The 20076-nt window shown below is 37.5% G+C and overlaps 1 protein-coding gene across 1 annotated transcript in view; it reads left to right on the plus strand.

Annotated features, from left to right (window-relative positions):
- Window positions 1-20076, plus strand: part of ATRNL1 (attractin like 1) — a 507336-nt gene that overhangs the window by 26985 nt on the left and 460275 nt on the right. The window contains exons 2-5 of the mRNA XM_087725861.1: window positions 6704-6787; window positions 7887-8000; window positions 9430-9558; window positions 11291-11499. Coding sequence (XP_087581987.1) covers window positions 6704-6787; window positions 7887-8000; window positions 9430-9558; window positions 11291-11499 — 536 coding nt within the window. The remainder of the gene's footprint in view (window positions 1-6703; window positions 6788-7886; window positions 8001-9429; window positions 9559-11290; window positions 11500-20076) is intronic.

Genomic DNA, 20076 nt, shown 5'->3' on the forward strand with positions numbered 1-20076 from the left:
TCACAAAAGCCACAAGCTGAAGTGCCCAGTTAGGCTCTTAATCCTATCAAGGCCTTTAAAAATAATTATAATGTTTACTTTAAACTCATTATTTTTATAATCAATTGGAAAATAAAATGCCCAAATATCCTTTTTTTCACCCTTACATTCTGTAAGAGATCTTCAGCGATAGTTGTATGATTTTTCTGTGCCAGAAGTACCAAAGTATATTCCATAAATATTCTAATTATTTGAACCCACGGTATTGGCACAGCTTCTTCATGGGGCACAACTAAACCCTGACATCAACTTAGTTAATTGAAAAGTATTATAATCTAGCATTATAATTTTCTTAAGGAAATTATTTGTGTGTCAAACATAGCATTGGGGAAAAAAAACCAAGATTGATCAGGGAGAATTTGTACATAATCAATTGAAACTGATCCAAGTCATCAACTATAGGCAAAGATGTTAAGGAACGGATAGAAGTCCTGTCAGAATTGCTATTGTGCTTCTCACATGTTGTACTTCTGCTTCACAAATAAATGACAAGCTAGCAAATTACATTGAAGCTATTATATGCAAATGAAGTCTATGTATGTTAATTTTTGGTTCAACATGTTGTGAGAAAACATAACATTGGGTTTAGAGAATAATCCTGGCTAGATTAAAAAGCCTGCATCAGGTGTATAAGAAGTACCTTGATCCTAATTTCTTAGCTGGGGAGCTAGTATTTTTCTTAAGACATAGTCATGTGACCAGCACAATTATATGCTGAGGCACGCAGAATGCTGTTACTTTCCTATTAAATTACACCTATTATCTACTTGCATTTTCATGCTTTCGAATTGCTAGGTGGGCAGGAGCTGGTGCAATTTGATCTACTAGACTAGACTGAGGGGGATAAATTTTTATCTACTCCAGTGTAGTAGGTAAAAAAATAATAACACAGCAGAGTGATTACATGCTAGGAAGACACATGTCATAGGCTTGTGTAACACTGTGTTAAGACATGTTTTATTAAAATAATTTTGAGAATGAGAATGAAAAAATGGATAGTAAGCAAACTGCTTTTCTGGGCTAGGTTTAGAGATATGGGGCTAACTGCTCACATAAAAAAGAATGCAATACCCAGTTAAAGCTGGAAAAGTGAATGTGCTAGACTCATCTGATTAAGTTTAGTGATACTAATCTTGTTATTATTTTGTTAAACTGAATGTAAAAATAAATGTTAGATATTAAGACTGGAGCACCAAGGTCCTCCATTCCGGCGAGAAAATACTTGAAGCTGATTGGCTGAGCCATCTGACAGCTCCGTATAAAAGGGCAAGCTGTCAGATGGGCCAGCACTTGGTCTGTACATAGTTTGCCGAATAAAGAGCTGTTCTTGTCACTGAAGCCCGAGTCCTGTATCATTCGTTCACCCTATCTAACACTAGTGATGAGGATGGGATCAGAAGACAACTAGGCAAAAAAGAGCTGACAATCTGATCCAGCATAATCCCAGTTGGAGCAATCAACATTGGGCGCCAAGTGGCCATTTTGAGTGGCAAATTCAAAGTTGTCTTAGCTTGTCATAATGACTACGCACGGCCCACCAGCTCCCTACAATCCACAGAACACTGGGACTCCTAAATGACCAGGTACAAGTGCTTCATGGAGGCCAACAACCTTCTTGGCCTATTGGACAACAGGAAGGGGCCCTCTTCCTGAGTTATTGTGGGCCTGAGGTTTTCAACATTGCAAAGGCACTGTCCGAGCGAACCCTGGTCCAGACAGTCACCTGGTCTGTACTACAGAACACTCTCAAGACGCATTACGCACCAAAACCTGGAAAACCCCGGCGGAAGCACAAAAGATTGCAATGAACAGATGCATTCCAGACCAAGATTTGGCAGGCCAGCATGTCAAGAAACAAGAAGCTGCGTGTAACCATCAGTCCAGCGGTGATCTCCTGGTGAACCGGTTCCAAGAACTCCAGCTATCCCCCAGGGAAACTTCCAGGCGATTCCATTGGTTGAGCCAGGAGAAGCAACAGTTCCATCCGAACAGATCGCTGCCTCCACTCCCAACTGAGCTGCTGAGGTCTGTAATGTACAGAAACGCCCCGCCTACTTATAGGATTACAGAACTAATTGGGTAAGACTGGAGCAATAGGCTCCACCAAGGTCCTCCATTCCGGCAGGAAAATACTTGAAGCTGATTGGCTGAGCCGTCTAACAGCTCTCTATCAAAGGGCAAGCTGTCAGACAGGCCAGCGCTGGATCTACATAGAGTCCTGAATAAAGAACTGTTGTTACTGAAGCCTGAGTCCTGTCTCATCCGTTCACCCTATCTAATAGTAAACATTCTGAAATCTATTTAGTTTTGCCTTGCATAAGTCAGAACTTGGAATCTGTGTATGTTATGTATGTATGTATATGTGTGTGTGTGTGTTTGTGTGTGTGTGTATTATATATATAAGCCTGTGCATTTTCTTATTTATGGTTGTAATTAAATATCTTACACTCTTACAATTGTTTATGTAACTACAGAATAAATGCCATTGAAATCAGGGAGATTATTTATAAGTGAGAGTGATTTATAACCTAAAATTTCTATCATTAGCTAATAACCTCTTTGATTCTACTTGGAGTTTGGAAAGGAAATTATATTTAGCCTTGCAAGTTTAATAGTATGAACCAGTGGTGGGTTTCAAAATTTTTTAGAACCTATTCTGTAGGTGTGGGCTGTTTTGTGGGAGTGGCTCGGCGGTCATGTGACCAGGTGGGCATGGCCAATTTGGAAAATGTGGTGAAACTCACTTAACGCTCTTGCTTAGCAACCAAAATTTTGTACTCAATTGTGGTCATAAGCTCTTTCCTTCTTTTTTTGTCCTTTCTTTTTCTTTCTCTTTCTTGATCTCTCTCTTTCTCTTTTTTCTGTCCCTCTCCCTCCATTCCTTTCTTCCTTCCTTTCTTGTATGTATCTCTCCCACTTTCTTTCTCCCTTTCTCTTTCCTTCCTTCTTTCTTTCTCTTTCTTTCTTTCTCTCTCTCTCTCTCTCTTTCTTTTTTTCTTTCTTTCTTAATCACTCTAAGGTATGATGAAAGCAGTCACAAGTTTCGGAGGAATTAAGTCTTTCTCCAAAACTTAAACCAGGATTACAACAAAACCCTCTAGGTCAGCATCAAACTCAGGTTTTGACTTTTATCCAGAGCACGCCCCACCAGCTTCAACTTCACCAGTTCGGGACAGACCAGGTCTCCAGCCCTCTCTTAACAGAGGAGGAGGAATAAGACACCACCTATGTCTAGTCTACAATGCACTCCTTGTGGCAGTTTCAGGAAGATTCCACAATTTGATTCAGGAGATCCCGAGGGCACAGTTTAACCCCCAACAGCTCTCAGAGAGAGATAGTGAACAACCAGATAACTGCAAAAAAAAAAAAAAAATACAATCCTTCCATTCCCTCCTGCCCCCCCAAAACAATCTACCCCTACCATCCAGCCTCAACCAGTACCTATCCTTCCTCCCCAACACACACACAGACACACACCGCCATCACAATTGATGAAGCTTCTTGGATCAGAAGTGAAACATTTTGTTGTTCTTCCTCCTCAAGAAAAAAACAGTGCAGTTTCCTTTTGCAAAAAGCACCTTTGAGACATAAAAGAGCTGTCACCGGGCGAAGACCTTCCTATTACAGGTGCAGTCTACCTGCAGCCGCAAATGCCTGCAAGCAGCAGTTTCAGTCACCTGCTTGCGGTTGATGCAGCGGCGGAGAGCTCAGCGCAGGACCTGGAGCCCAGGCACTTTCAGGACCTTCACAGGGCTGGGAACCAGCTGAAAAACAAGCCCGTTGCTGCTTCCAAGCACCGCATCTTTGCTCCATGAGCGGCAGACATGCTTGTTGCGAGGCCGTCCTATGCTCCAGCCCGGCCAGGGAAGACAGGCGGTTGTGCTTGCTGCCAATCAGGCCAAGGAAACCCTCTGCCTATCCACCCGTCCATCCTCCTGCCAGTCGAACAATGCCCTGGCCAAGTGGTACCCGTGCCCGCCACTCACCTTGAGGTTGCTGTTGCTGCTGAGGGAGGGCAGCTGGGCAGTGCCCCCTGTTGGCCACTACTTCCTGGCTGTGTCCCTGCCCGGCCTGCCCGACGAGGAGGAGGAGGCAGCACATTGCTGGACAGAGGGCAGGGTGGAGGAGGGCACGGCACTGCCGCCCTTGCCCTTGGATTTCTTATTGCAGGAAATGCTGGCTGGTGCTGCTTCAGAGTGCCCTGGCTGCTGGCTCCTTCACATGTAGCCCGGCTCCCAGTGCCATTGGCAATCCGTCCGGTGCCTGTCCTTGGCAGCGTGGTCCTTTCCTCCCCCCAAAAGATCGACCGCCTTTCTCTCCAGATGATCTTGAAAACCTGCAAGGTTGCTTTGGAAGGGGGCAGATGGGCAGTATTCCCCCCCTGTCCCTGGGTGCTTGCAGCCCTGGAGCCTGCAGCAACTTGCACAATAAAGGCAATTAAGAACTTCTCACACTCACAAGAAGATTTTCTTTAATGTGCAAAGGCTTGCTTTGAGGCTGCAGGCACCCAGGGATGGGGGGGGATGCTGCCCTTTTGCCCCCTCCCAAAGCAACCTCACAGGTTTTCAAGATCCTCTGGAGAGGCATTTTTTAAAAAGAAACCCCCCCAAAAGCCGCAAAATCTGGAGAGACGGGTGGTTGGACTGTTTTTTTGGGGGGGAGTCCCCAGAACCAGGTTGCCCAGCACCCTAAAGAGGTCCACGCAGAGCTCTGGCAGCTGTAAAGCATGGCACGAGGGGCAGAAGCTCCCGAACTCAGTGGGAAGCCTAAGCAGAGGAGGCGGAGAGCTGGGTGGAGGAAGGGGGAAAACTTAGTTCAGGGACTTCTACCCTCATGTCGCACTTTGCAGCCGCCAGACCCTGCACAGACCTCTTTGGGGTGCTGGGCAACCTAATTCTGAGGGGGGAAGATTCCCAGAACCAGGTTGCCCAGCACCCCAAAGAGATCTGTGCAGGGTTATGGTGGCTGCAAAGCGCAGCATGAGGGGCAGAAGTCCCCAAACCCAGCGGGGCAATGCAGCTCCAGCAGTAGAAGTACAGCTTCTTGCAGTGGCATGCCACCCTGATCAACTTGCCTTATGGCACCCCCTGCAGCCCGCTCTGCGTGGAGTCGAGTTGGTGGCAGGCAGCCCTCACTAGGGTTTCCCCTTCCTCCACCCAGCGCCTCCTCCTTTCCTTAGGTTCCCCGCTGGGTTTGGGGGCGTCTGCCCCTCATGCCACGGTTTGCAAGCATGGTGAGGTGGGGGAGAGAGAGATCGAGCGGCGACCAGTGGGCAGGGGGAGCGAAGGGCGGGGCAGGTCAGGGGAGGCAGCGTTCTGGTAAGATGCCACCGGACGAGCGGGTACTGAAAAACACACTAAATTTGACAAACGGGTATGCACGTATGGTACCGTACCGGCAGAAACCCACCCCTGTATGAACAAAAGTATTATAAATAGATTCATGTTTAAAGAAATATGAGGTAGGTTTTGGTTTAGAATGTATTGTTACATTCTGATGTTGCAAATGATTTTACTTGGCTGTTTCTGCAATTATTTCATCCTGAAAAGACAACTTTCTGTTTAGAGAGTATATCAGGGGATATAGGCTACTACTGTAGATAGACTTAAAAAGATAAACTTGATGGAGTGAATATGTGTAATGTAGGTGATCAGTGCTTAAATATTGCTCATTCAAAGTATGTTTGCAACACAACCTATTCATACCTAGCTCATATTAAATTCACAAATCATAATATGTGTTTTATAGATATTTATTTCATTATTGTACCATTAAGACACCCGAGGCAAAATGAACAAGCAAATGGACAATTAAATAATTGTTATAATTGATAATTGATTAATATAAAAACCAATGGTAATAATATATTAACTATTACATGCTTTATTCCACCTTAACCAAATATTGGAATGTTGTTTAAGATGGGACAAGATTCACTTCTAAGAAAAGGCTGTTCTGTAGGTTAAACAACCACTGGTTTTTGTTTGCTCCTCCTACTTTTTTTAAATAGGTAACTAAATCAACAAAGTGCTATGAGATAATTGTACTGGATAATTTGATTTTAGTTATAGAAGGCGGATCTGCTGGTATTTTGAAGTAGGATGGTCTGGGAGAGTGATTAGCGCAAAATCACTCTGTCAATTTTTTTTCATGTCTGAGGAGACACTAGTTTAACATCTTAATTGCTATATTACATTTATGTTCTAGAAACCTATTAACAATCAATGTAAAACACGCAGCACAAGAATAATGTGTTTCTGGAGGTAAGAATCTTACAATAAGAGGGCCTATTGCAGTTTGTAGCACCTGCAGTTTCCATGTAGTTTTCCAAGGTATCCCTTTGTATAGCACCCTACAGTAGTCCAAATTAATAGTGATAAGAAAAGTTGAAAAGAAGATAAAATAAACTTGATTGTAAGTTCCGTCCTTACACTGGGTAGTGTCAATACCTTACCATCATGCTGCAAGTCAGTTTAACATACTTGTATGCAACTGAATGCAAGCAAATATATGCAATATTAATGAGTAAGAAAAGATAAGAAATGTTAGTTCAGTTTAAACACAATTTTATACAAAATTCTGTTTTTAAACTTCATTCAGATTGTAATATTTTTGTATGTACTTTGCAAGGAAAAATAGCTTTAAACACTAACTTTTTTTGTAGGTTAACTGAATCATCTGGATATTTAACGGATGGGCCGATAAATTATAAATACAAAACTAAATGTACATGGTTAATTGAAGGATTGTAAGTATATTTTAAATTAATGTTGATTCTACATTGTAGCTCTTAAGAGATATTTGACAAAATGTTAAGTTAAAAAATGATTGAGTTTTCTATAACGTGGTTGCAAGATTTTATGATTATGATTTTTTAAAGAACTTTTGATGATTTTCTAAAGAGTTCTTGATGCACCAGTTATACTATATTTTAGGGGAAAAAATTGAGAAATTTACTGTTAAGAATTAAATACGGAAAACAGAAAAGGAATATATGACTAATTCTACTTTCACAGTAGAATTGCAGTATGGCATTGCAGCTTTTATATCTACCCACTACTTGTGAGCTTAACTGGCTGCACAAATGGACCTACAAAGTTACCTGCCATGAAAAATGTCAAGCAATTCCTGATACTATGACTTATTAGTTTGTCGTAGCTGCTGTTGCATAATATAAGCTCTCTTTGGCCTAATAACACAGTCTGATGCCGATGTATATTTTGCTTATATCTTTGGTTTTCATAGTAATCAATATAGCAGTTCCAAATAACAGATATTGGTTTTATTGCTGATCAGATAAAGATTTTGAAATTGGCATTCTTACAAACGAAAATAATACTATTATTTGTTCAGGATTCAGAAGTTTGAACGAGTAGATTATTCGTTTTTGATAAGTTTTAGGCCACATTTGAATATCCAATAAATTGAGCTAAATTGTTTTATATAATAGCCCAATTTCATCCTCAGTGTTTAAGCTAAATTAAGCTTAAGCAAATATATCATAATAAAGTATAATTTGCTGTACACGATAAAGAAAAGAGTGTAAGGGTAAGGGGAGACCATATAAGTAAAGAGCCTGTTTCCAGAAAGATATTCCTACGTCTGAACCAGAAAATAGTTTTTAGTTCCACAGGTTCAGATTGAATTTTCTCATTTGCAATGAAATGCATGTCTAAAATTTATGTAATAGTTGCATCCACACATAAACACACATATTACAATTTTTAAAATTGTGTAATCATAAAATTGACAAGTCTAGCCTTTAATATTGTACTGACATACTTATATGTATATTTCATTATAAACTGTTCTGTTTTTAAGTGCTGTTTCTTGCTTTTCTCTTCTAGCCCTAATTCAGTTTTAAGATTAAGATTTAATCATTTTGCAACAGAATGTAGTTGGGATCATATGTATGTTTATGATGGCGATTCAATATATGCACCTTTAATAGCTGTATTTAGGTGAGTATTTCAGCTTAAAGCTTTTATTACAGTGGTACAAAAGTGCATTAAATGGAAGTTTCAGTTTGGATTCCAGTATGTAGTTCTCTGTTTATTGCCTTTTTAACGATCCTTCTTTCAACCATTTCAGCATGCTCTACTTTGAGCCATGTTTAGCAAACTCATCATTTTTAAATTTTACCCTGATTTTCTTGAATATCTAGAAAGAAAGAAAGAAAGAAAGAAAGAAAGAAAGAAAGAAAGAAAGAAAGAAAGACATACAAACCCCATTTTTTCTGTTTAGGATGGAGGGCAAAGTCTTGTTTCATCTCATAAAAGAATAAAAACAATAAGGTTTTACTCATTTACTTGTTAACTTATTAAAAATGGGTAGGTTTACTGGTTAAAGACCCTTCAGAATGAGACAGACAGTGCAGTAGGTCAGGAAAAAAATTGCTACAGAGAACAAAAATGTAGATAGAGAAAAGGGAATTTGTTTCACAGTGTGCAACTGGAATACAAATGAAGTATAGCAGGTGAATCAGACAGCGCTGCTAGTGCAGAAAAATTAGAAAATATCCTTTTGGATTTGTAGCAAGAAAAGAATGTGGTGGTTGATTTTTTTCATGGACCAGATACAGGTGGAGAAAAATATGGAATGTCTCTATTGAAAAAGACTTAGTGGCAGCTTGGTTATATATACCACACTTAAGCCAGACAGTGCAAGAATTATGTCTAAATAGTAAACTTGAATATTTGAAATAATACATTTGTTTAAAAGTTCCTTCTGTGCACTGATTTTAATTTTATTTTTTAAAAAAACTGAAATATTGCCTTTATACATTTTGACTGCATTATTTTTATGTCAATCATTTCTAGAAATGGTTTTCAGAGTTCTCTTATTTTAAACTGCATTCAGTGGTGGGTTACGACTGGTACACCACGGTACAGACGTACCGGTGTCTGCCGGGAGCACCAGGTACCATTCTGGTATGGTGCTCTGGAGGGCCCACCCGCCTGCCCGCGCTTCTTACTGGTATTTGAGGTTTTGGGGGCTTCCACACACGTGCATGGAGCATACAGCGCCTGCGCAAAGAGGCATTGCGGAGTGTTGCGGGTGGTAAGTACACATGTGCACGCTGTTTCCATGTGCACACATTCTGCACGTGTTCATATGGTGGACACCCGGCCCCGTTACAACAGGATCCAGAACCCACCACTGACTGCATTGTATAAAAATCACATTTTTTATTTAAAAAATGAAAATCATTTAGAAATGTTGACTAATTCAGTATGCAAATATTAATATATCTCACTGTGTTTTGCTTTACACATTACAATGGAATGGAATGAAACACTTCTTATGCTAAGAACTCATGTGATTTGTTCAAATTCCTAGCTTTTCATTGTTTATTAATAATACACATCTCTTATGTTTAAAATTCTGCAGTGGTCTTATAGTTCCAGAAGTGCATGGAAATGAAACTGTACCTGAAGTAGTAACTACATCTGGCTATGCACTGCTACATTTTTTTAGTGATGCTGCTTATAATCTAACAGGATTTAATATTTTTTACTCGTAAGTATTTCTTAACAATTATGTTTCTGTTAATTAATTGGCAATGTATTTTTTTTTAGTAATTAAGACCCTGAGCTTAAAACATTTGAAGTATGCTTATGAAAACTTGATTTTGAGAAGACTATATGTAACACTTGAAAAATTTTAATGAAGAGGAATTCCATCAATAGTTAATAGTTCTTTAAAGCAACGGTCACCAGATTTTGCAGCTTGGCAGACTGGCTGTGGGGGAAGAGTGGGTAACTGGGCTGCATGAACCACAAAGGTTGGACACCACTGCTTTAAAGAAGTCTTGACTATTGATGGAATTTATTGCATGAGTGGAGCTGGCCCAATTCCAAATAGAAACAGCCTAGTAGTGGGCCACAGCCTGAAGGTTAGGGACCCCTACTTTAAAGGATACTAAATAATGCATTTGTTATTGTAGGTAGGTAGTCCTTGCTTAAGAATGGTAGTTGTAATTGGAAATATCTTTGCTAAGTGACCCAACTGTAAAGCATGATACTTTGTGACCGCACTAACTTACAACAGCAATTGTGGCAGTTTTGGTTGCTGCATTTAAACAAATATTACATGGTCACTTACATGACAATACAGCACCATTTGCAATCTCCTGCCTGTCAGGGACCTTGTTAAAAGTTGGCAAAGAAGTCACAAGTGGTGATTATTTGACTCTCTTCCCCTGTGATGTAATTGCAAGCCACCCAAATTGTGACGAAATCACCATGGAGATGCTGTAATGGTTGCAGCTACAAGGACTGGTCATAGGTTTCCTTGTTCAGCATTGTCATATCTGTGAATGGTAACTGAATGAGTGATTGCTGAATGAGGACTACCTGTATTTGTTAGTGTGTAAAGTTATATCTCAAAGAAGATAGATTGAAAAATGTTTTATGAGACAATTATCTCAGCATAACCTGTTCAAGGAAATGTATAGATTTTGAGTGTCTGTGTATATTAGTCTCTGTCTTTCTATTTTCTGTTCATGTGCACAAACATAGACACAGACACATATATACATACCGTATTTTTTGGATATAAGATGCACTGGAGTATCAGACACACCTTAATGTTTTTGGGAGGAAAACAAGAAAAAATCCACTCAGATTTTGATAATGAGCAGCACAGATCTTTTTATCCATTTAAAACAAACCCTATCACCCTACACATACTTAACTGTAGTGTGAGTGGGGGATGATTTTCATGGGGGCAGAAGAGGAATTTAGCACCAAAGGCTCCGCTCCTGAGACAGTCTGTCTTCCTACCTATAGCCGTAGGCATTGAAAGCCTGGCTTTCTCACAGCAAGGCCTGATAGAGACGCAGAACTTCAATCCTCCTGGACTGTTATCATCTCATAAAATGCCACCCCTCATTTTCATGAGGGCAAGCGGCTCTGCAAATTGCATCGGGGAATCGAGCTAATGGACGGTGGTGGCTGGAAAGGAGGGATGTTTCGCTTTCGGGGCTCCCACTTGGCTTGGCTCCTGGGGGTGGAGAGGGCTTAAATGATGGCAATGGCTCCTCACATGGCTGGGGAGGGAAGTCATCATTGTCATTGTCTCTCCTGAGCTGGCCGCTGTTGTTGTTTGGTAATTTTAAGTAGTCTGAAGGCTGATGTTGGTAATTAAGAAATTACTTATATAAAATAAAATAAAAACTTGAATGTATGCATAATGACTATCTCTCTTCGGTGTTGTATCAATTCATTTCTTCTGATATTGTTCATTATAGAATTAATTCATGTCCGAACAACTGTTCAGGACATGGGAAATGCACGACTAGTGGCTCGATACCAAGCCAAGTATATTGTGAGTGCGACAAATATTGGAAAGGAGAAGCCTGTGATATCCCTTATTGTAAAGCTAACTGTGGAAGTCCTGATCACGGCTACTGTGATTTAACAGGAGAAAAACTCTGTGTCTGCAATGATAGTTGGCAAGGTAAGTTAACATTTTGGCTAAAAACTATGGCATGTATTTCGTGGTATGTGAAACATGTCAGGTCTGTCTTCTGTCTGTTTGTCTGTCCAAGATAAGATAGACTAAAGTAGTAATGAATATACTACAGCTGGTTGTTTGTCTAATTCACCTTTTCTTAACTGATGGCCCTCACTTGATCTGTTGATCATTATCTCAGACCATTGCAAATTCCTGGTTTAAAAGTCCGATGTACTTAGATGAACATTCCTTAGTTGTTTTATTGAAGATTATACATGTATTCTGATTTACTAATTCTGGGAGAATTTTGTGAATATCCTAGCAATTAGCAATTATCCATTGTAATTGAATTGTAGAGCAAGAACAAGCTATTTATGCCATTGAATCTAACCTATTCAGGATGGATGGATGGATGGATGGATAGAATTCTTTATTGACATATAGAATTCTTTATTGGCCAAATGTGATTGGACACCCAAGGAATTTGTCTCCAGTGCATAAGCTCTCAGTACGTACAAACAACAAAGTGATAGGCTATATATCATAAATCATAGTTTCAATTATTAATCATAAGATACCATAAATGATAATCATAGATACCAATAGGAAAAGATAGTAGGAAAGATGAAGCGATGAAAAGGGTAATAGCAATACAGTCTACTACATGGATAAATCTCTTAGGCTTAAGACAGTGCTGTGCAAACTAGGTGTTTCCTAGAATGATGGCACAGCGGGGGAAACTATCTTTGTGTCTAATTGTTTTGGCATGCAGTGTGGTGCACAGAGGGGAGAAGCTGAAACAGTTTATGTCTAGGATGTGAGGGACCTGTAGATATTTTCTCAGCCCCTTTTTTCTGGTTCGGGCAGTGTGCAGTTCCTCAATGGAAGGCAAGCTGGTTGCAATTGTTTTTTCTTCAGTTCTAACTGTCTGTTGAAATCTGTATCTGTCCTGTTTGGATGCCATTTAACTATTGCCATTTAATTGTAATAACACCCAGCCAACCTTAGCTAGCTTGTTAATCAGAACATATTGGGTGCTTTGTCAGAAATTTTTACTGAAATCATGCTACCAAATTCCATATTATGATATGAAAAGTTACTCTGTTAAAGATAAAATTAGTTCAGCAGGGCTTGTTCTTGACCACACTATCACTAATCTTTAAAGAATGATTGTATTTTTATGATTTGTTCTAGAATATTAATTGATTTATTTCTTCCATGATCATCCTTTTTGATCTTTGGAACACTATTTCCTTTCCTCCAGTCTTCTGCCATTTCTCCAGTTTTCTGAAATATACATTTTCAAATAATACTATTCAAATAATGCTGATTAAAGCAGTCCTCAAATAACACCCGATACAGTACATAAAATTTTAACTATTCCATCAATACCATAGAGATGCAATTCATATAATTCTGGAGATTTAAATTCATTCAGAGTGCATAGTACCTTGTGTTTGTCAATTTTCAATCCTGTCACTTCATGCTTTTCTTCCCAGTGTAACAAATACAAATACCTTGCTGAGAGAAAGGACATACTAAAAACAAAGTAGAAAAACAATGCAGAGCAAGGCTTCTTAAATTCTTTCCAAGCCTTTTACCAAGGGTGGCAAAGAAGATATCTGTATTTTCTTTTGTGTAATGAAGTAGTAGACACTACTTTCTTTACTACTTAAAGTAGTTGCATACGCATTGCCTCTAAATGGCTTTCACTGTTCTGTTATTTTGTGTATGTATATTTTTGTGTATATGCATGTACTGGAAAGCGTGAAACACGCTTCATATACTCTGTTATGAACTATGGACAAGTTCACACATAATGGATTTTGGATTTTGACTGAGAATGATCAGTGGACTCAGTTATAAAGAGGAGCAAACATAATGGATTCTAGATTTCTAGAATTATAGGATTAATGGCTTGTACAAAAGAACCTTGGAAATATAAATTGTGTTAATGATAATCAGTTTCATGCTTTGGAAGGAAATGGTACTTTATATAACCAAGTATAACTGCTTTTACTTTTTAAGGATGTAATAATTTTAGATAATGTAGTGACATTTATTGAAGTTAAACATTTTTGGAGTCTAGAGTCCATAAAATACTTTCTTGCCAACAAATATTTGCCAACTGATTGAAAGTTGTGTTTCAATCAAAGGCTAGTGAAAATAAATTTGTATTTTTATTCCTGTTCATGTTTCTAGCCCCTATGAAATCAATCCATAGATCCCAGGTTAAGAACTCCTGCTTTACATAATTTTCATCAATATTCTCTTGGATTGGAAAGAATAAAAAGAAATTGAGTAGCTTTGCCTTTAATACAAAAAGTTTAATACATAAACTTCGAACCATTGATAATTGTGAACAGCTGAATATTTATAGATTCCAGATATAGCCTAGGAAAAAATTTTTTTAAAATAATTGTAGAGATCAACAGATAATCTAGTTGGCAATCTTATTGTGCCAGCAGAAAAATGGGTAAATAATTTTATTTGAAAATGTTTATGAAAGTTTATTTCTCTGTATCTAATAGGGACATATGATGAAATACACTCTATTGTAGCACTTTATTTCTTATGTGAGAGGTAGCATGTTTTTTTTAGCTTTACAAGTTGGACAAAATATGTGGTATGCCATATGAAACAATCAGGAAGACAAATCTGCTGCTGTCATACTATTTGATGCTTAGAAAGGGGAAACAACTTACAGATTTCCTTTAATGAGTGATTCACAAACATCTCCCATCAAAATGGAGTATTCCTCTGATGGTCATATGGCTTTTGAAACTAGGTAGTAGCTGGGTTTATCAGCTCACAAAGCAATACTGTTTTGTTTGGTTTTGTTTAAACAAACCAATCAATAGACATTGTTTAAAATGGCTGATTTTGATGTATGTTTGTATGAATCCAGCATGATAGCATTCATAAACGACTTACTATTGGAAAGAAGACATAATGAGTGAAAATATACCCTATGGGTAGGTTCACATAGTGGAGTTTGGGTTTTGCCTGAGCATGATCTGATTTGAATTCAGCTTTGGAAATTTGTAAACTATGGTCAATGCCTTAGCACACATTATAAAGTCATCACATTTTTTCTTTCCCACATTGGCACCTGGGAAATCTACTTACGCTCTCCTTATATCTTGCTATTTGAAGGGAATTTTTTTACAGTTTGAAAGGAAATTGGAGGGAATTGATGAGCTTGTTCAAGAATTACTATCAGGGTTTATTTTCTTTTTATGAGACTGGGCTGTTTGAAATACTTTTTGTTTTTGAGCAGAGGTTTTTGGGTAATGACTTTGTGTGTGTTTGCATGAAAACACTTTCTAGAGTCTTTCATGCACACTATTTGAGTAATGCTTATCATTAGATTAATACTGTAGATCTTGGATGCTTGTAAACGACCAACTGATTTATTTTATATTTAAGTGTTACACTGTATTTTAAATGAACCACATTTGAGCTGATGGAAATTTGACATACTGAAGATGAATGCATTTCAACTCTCAGTTCTGCAAACTGATATGAACACAAAACTATTTCAGAAAAATAGACTTCATGAAATAATAGACCAAAGAGATTTGCTCGAATCAATCAAAAGAAGTATTGGAATCAAAATGCCCTCCCAAATCATGAATAGGCACCATACTCATGAGAACACTATAAGATGTTAAAGATGTAGTCATCGGCTACTTTTCCCCCTCTTCTTTACATATACCTAGGATTTTCTTTCTTTTTTTTATTTGGGAGGAGGAGATTTAATGTTCTCTTTCCCAGATCATTTTTCTCCTTTACCGTTCCATGGCTATGTCTTAAAGAAAAATATGGCATCATTGGCATTGTAATTGTTATACTGAGGTATGATTTTACTGGCATAATTCATAAATTAGTTTAGAAGATTGCCTTGACAACAATTTTCACTGTAGTTTATAGAAAGGTAACAGAAACATAGCAGGTTGTCTGGAAGTGTAGATTCATTCCCTTTTGTCTTCTAGATAGATAACTGTTTTCACACTACTTTGTGACATTTATTGTTATTTCATTGCTGTGAGGGTTGAATGAAAAGTAATGCTTCCATCTCCATAATGTTAGTTTAAATAGGTATATTTTAATAAATGAAGCAGGACAATAATCCTTGAAATAAGCTCTTTTGTTACTGCATTGATTTCTCCACATAATCACCACCATTTGCTACATGCTTCTTCCAACAATGGACAAGCTTCTTAAAGCTGTCACAAAAGAACTCCGCACTTTGTCTCTTCAACCAGGTTCTGACCGTTTTTTCTACCTCCTCATTTGGGTGAAACAAATGCCCATGAAGATATTCCCTCAATGTTGGGAGAAGGTGGAGGTCAAATGATGCCAAGTATGATGAATGGGGTAAGACAATGAGTTCCAACTTCACAATTGCCTCTTGGGTGGCTCATGAGGTATGAGGCCTAGAGTTGTCTTGTTGCAGCAAAAATTCCTTTCTGTTATTCCAAACTCTAGTTAATAATTATTTAAAAAATTTGGTGTTATAATGTAGCACTCAGGCAGGTTCAAAGAATTGTGTGTGAATAATGTCATATATCACCCCAAGAAATGTAAGCCCAAGTCTTCTTGCTGAAGACTAGGTTTTGAATTTTATTTTGCAGGTAAAACTTTGTGATAATATTTCATGGACTTACACTTCGTTTCTAAGTCAGTGATGAAACCATGTTTCATCAGCTGTCATTTGAACATTCATGTGAACCTGTGAAGAAATTTCGTACCTTCATTTTGGTACAATGACAAATGCTGGCAAAGGTCAACCCGTGACTTTTTTTTTTTTGCCATCGGTATATGAGGAACCCATCATCAATACACCTTCCAGTATTTAGGAACATCAATTATGTGACCTATGGGTTGGTATGAAATGCCAAGTTTGATGGTAGTTTCTCAGTGTCCATCAATTGTCCATAAACAATTCACCAACTTTTCTGATGTGACATTTGTGCTGTTTCAGGTTGTCTACTTTGATCATTTGTGTTAAAGATCATAAATTCACTCTTCCTAGTTCAATTGTTTGACCCAGTGATGCACAGATTTAATATCAAAACAGTTATTATAAATTACCTGCATTCATTAGTGAGTTTCAATCAGAAGGATTTCTTTGGCAGTCAAAAATTTTAATCATAGTGTATTACTTAAACTGCACCAATGAGCATATCATGAAAAATGACTTCAGAACCTGCCAGCAAATTCTTGCCAACTGAAGGAAAGAACCAATGTGAAAGAACATATCAGAGCTTCCAATATATCAATACTGCCTTCTGCTTTAGACTTACAACATTGGAGTCATTACTTTTTATTCAACCTTTATATATTTAATAATCCAAATATATTTGGATTATTTGAAAGAGAGTTTGCTGTATTGAAGTGGCTAACTTCAACATTAATCAAAAACAGTATTGGTAGAATCTTATTGCAAAATTATTTATACCCCTGTGGAATTAGCAGTGTCACAACCATCACACAATTTTTCATGAATTGCTATTCATTTTACAGACATTTGTAAAACTATTATTCCACTCTTACTATGTCTCTCTGACAATTTTTCAGGTATTTTGTATTTTTTCTCTACTTGCAGATTGAGATAAACTTGTGACAATAAAAATGGCAACTGTTAACCTCTGTTCTTTCTTTCTTTCTTTGTGGCTTGCTAAGATAATTGCAACTTCCACTGAAAAAGAAAGATTTCCATTCCTGAAATCCTGAGCAGAAAGGAGAGGAAGACTCATCCTAGTGTCTACTGTTTTTGTCAGCTGCATTTGAAAAATGGGTGGAAGTAGAGTAATACAAGTCCTTTAGTGTCTTACAATTAAGGAGAAGAAGGGGAAGGGATCCTTGTGGCATCTCCAGACACATAGAAGAAGGAAAAGGAGATACCAGGAGGAAGATAGTGTGTAGTCTGAAGTTGGCAAGCTAGTCTGAGGCCAGACAAGACATTCCAAGAATACAAACTCTAGCAAAAGGTAGGATTTAAGCTTGAAGTATATAAATATGGCTAGGTTCCTAAATTTCTAGTTTGCCTCTCTGGAATGTCTTATTTTGAAGTAACTGATCTTTATCATTACCAGAGATTCTTTTGCATTCACTGCATATATCAGAGCTTCTTCCACTGCTAAATTTATGAATAAATAATTTTGTTCCCATGAAAATATTTTTGCATGTTCTGATATGCTATTTTATACTGGGTCTTTTTTGTCTTTTACGTTTTGGCCATTCTGATGCCATACTGTGAGTGAAACAAAATAGCTTTCCATTATGAAATTGATAAGGCCACCTAGTCAAGCATGTTTGGAAAATGTTATCTCTTGCTGACACAGTATTCCTGTCTGGCAATTCTATTATATATGATCATTTAAGATATACTTATTTACTTTAAGGATAAAAACCAAGATGGGGAGTATTTTCAAATCAGCATTGACTAGCCCAAGTCCTGGTTTCTGGTCTGGTACCTTAGCCTCCAAACTATTTTGAAGTTGGTTTTATTAGAAGGAATAAAACCAACACTTTATTTGGAATGATTTTTTTCAAAGTTTCAGTCAGATTTAATCTTAAGTATATTTAATATATTCTATTTATCTTATGCAAAATCAGTTTGATGTAGGTACCAGGCTAGAAGTTAGGAGACTTGAGTTCTAGTCCTACTTGAAGCACAAAGCCAGCTGGTGTCCTTGGGCCTGCCACTTTCTCTCAACTCAAGATGGAATTACAAACCACTTTTAAAATCTTGCCAAGAAAACTACAGGGACTTGTCTAAGTTGTTGCCAGGAGTTATCATTCACTCAGAGGCACAAAATAAAATTAAGTCATAAATATCTTAAAAGCTAGCAGTGAAAGGGGCCTGACAATCTATGGCAAAGTATTCCAAAATTGACATACTCCAGTGCATAAGGTTTTCTAACCAACCTAATATCCCTTTAAAAAGAAGAGAAGAAGGTTGAGATTTGGATGAGATAGGGACGTGAGGAAAAAATGTAAAAGAAAATAAAAAGGATAAACATTAAGTGAAACTTAGTGTTAGTAGATTGAATCAGAATAGAAAGTGGTTTTAAAAATAGTGTGAATTAAATATAGTGTTACCTCCCATAGACCTATTAGATCCCACAGATTAGGCCTCCTCCGAATTCCATCTGCTGGCCAGTGTCGGCTGACAACTCCCCGGGGGAGGGCCTTCTCTGTGGCTGCTCCGGCCCTCTGGAACGATCTCCCCGTTGAGATCCGGACCCTCACCACCCTTTCGGCTTTCCGCAAAGCCATTAAGACCTGGCTGTTCGGGCAGGCCTGGGGCCTCTGAATCTCTTAGCCCCAGTTAAGGGTATGACTGTTGTTGTTTTTACTATGTGTTTGTCTTTTTTATTTTTTATTTTGTATCCCCCTTCCCTCTTTGATTGTTAGCCGCCCTGAGTTTCTCGGGAATAGGGTGGCATACAAACTGAATCAATCAATCAATCAATCAATCAATCAATCAATCAATCAATCAATCGTGAAAAGAGATCAGGAGAAATGGATAATAAATAAATTTGAGCTGTCTTTATAAGCACTGTGATTGTTGTAAGATCTCAGGGTAAGAAGCTAATTTTTAATGCTTAATTGCATTTCAGATACTTCTTTAAAATATCACTTATAAAGAGAACATTTTATCCTTAAACATTTTAGTTGTTAATACCTTTAAAAAAAATGAAATACTAAAACGAAGTTATGCAGACTTCAAATCCATTCAATCTTAGCATAATATGTTCCTGGTTACATCAATTCCTTTGGTTCAGATTATAAAGAATTTATTTAGTATTCTAATATATCTTTTTAAACAATTGTGACCTCTGGTGGATATACTGAAATGGACATCTGTGATGATCATCAAAGTAAGTGTGAAAAGTATTATTTCTCAAGTTATTTTCAAAATATCATTTTAAAATAAATTCTAATACAACTAATTACTAAATTATTAATGATTCAATTACAGACCTATAAATTTCAGTGATTTTCAATCTGCACATTCTAGCATTACTGTCTCACATACTGACATAAGGAAGGACTGCAAAATTCAGCCTTATGACTATACATTAATCATCATGATATACAGAATCATTTAGGCACAAGCTTAGCTCTTTTAGCAGTGGAAAAACATTATAAATTTTTTATTATTATTAGGAAACTTTGTTCTATCAATATTCAATATATTCAATATTCAAATATTCCATCAATTCAAATATATCAAAGCATAGTGTTTAAAAATACAGTGATAAACCATGTCTCTAATTCAGATTATCAGAAAGATTGTATTTTCAATCTTAGAATTGTGGTCTATCAAAGTATAACATAATGATATAAACTGCCTAGAGCCTTTAAAAATCATTCCTGCCTAAATTTACACCAAATTAGTTCCAGGTTAGTTTATAAGGAGTTGCCATTAAGTAGAAATGTTTTTCGGACAACAAATAATAAATTCAGTCTGACATTGTTTAATTATATCAATTTTTCTTTTGCTACACTGTCTTGCTTGGAAAATTGTTTAGAGATCTATTTTGTAGATTTGTATATGACAATATT

The sequence above is a fragment of the Thamnophis sirtalis genome, unplaced genomic scaffold, assembly GCF_051295495.1.
Source record: "Thamnophis sirtalis isolate CommonGarterSnake01/CBP01778 unplaced genomic scaffold, rThaSir2_p1.2 scaffold_11, whole genome shotgun sequence".
In the NCBI taxonomy this organism is placed as follows: domain Eukaryota; kingdom Metazoa; phylum Chordata; class Lepidosauria; order Squamata; family Natricidae; genus Thamnophis; species Thamnophis sirtalis.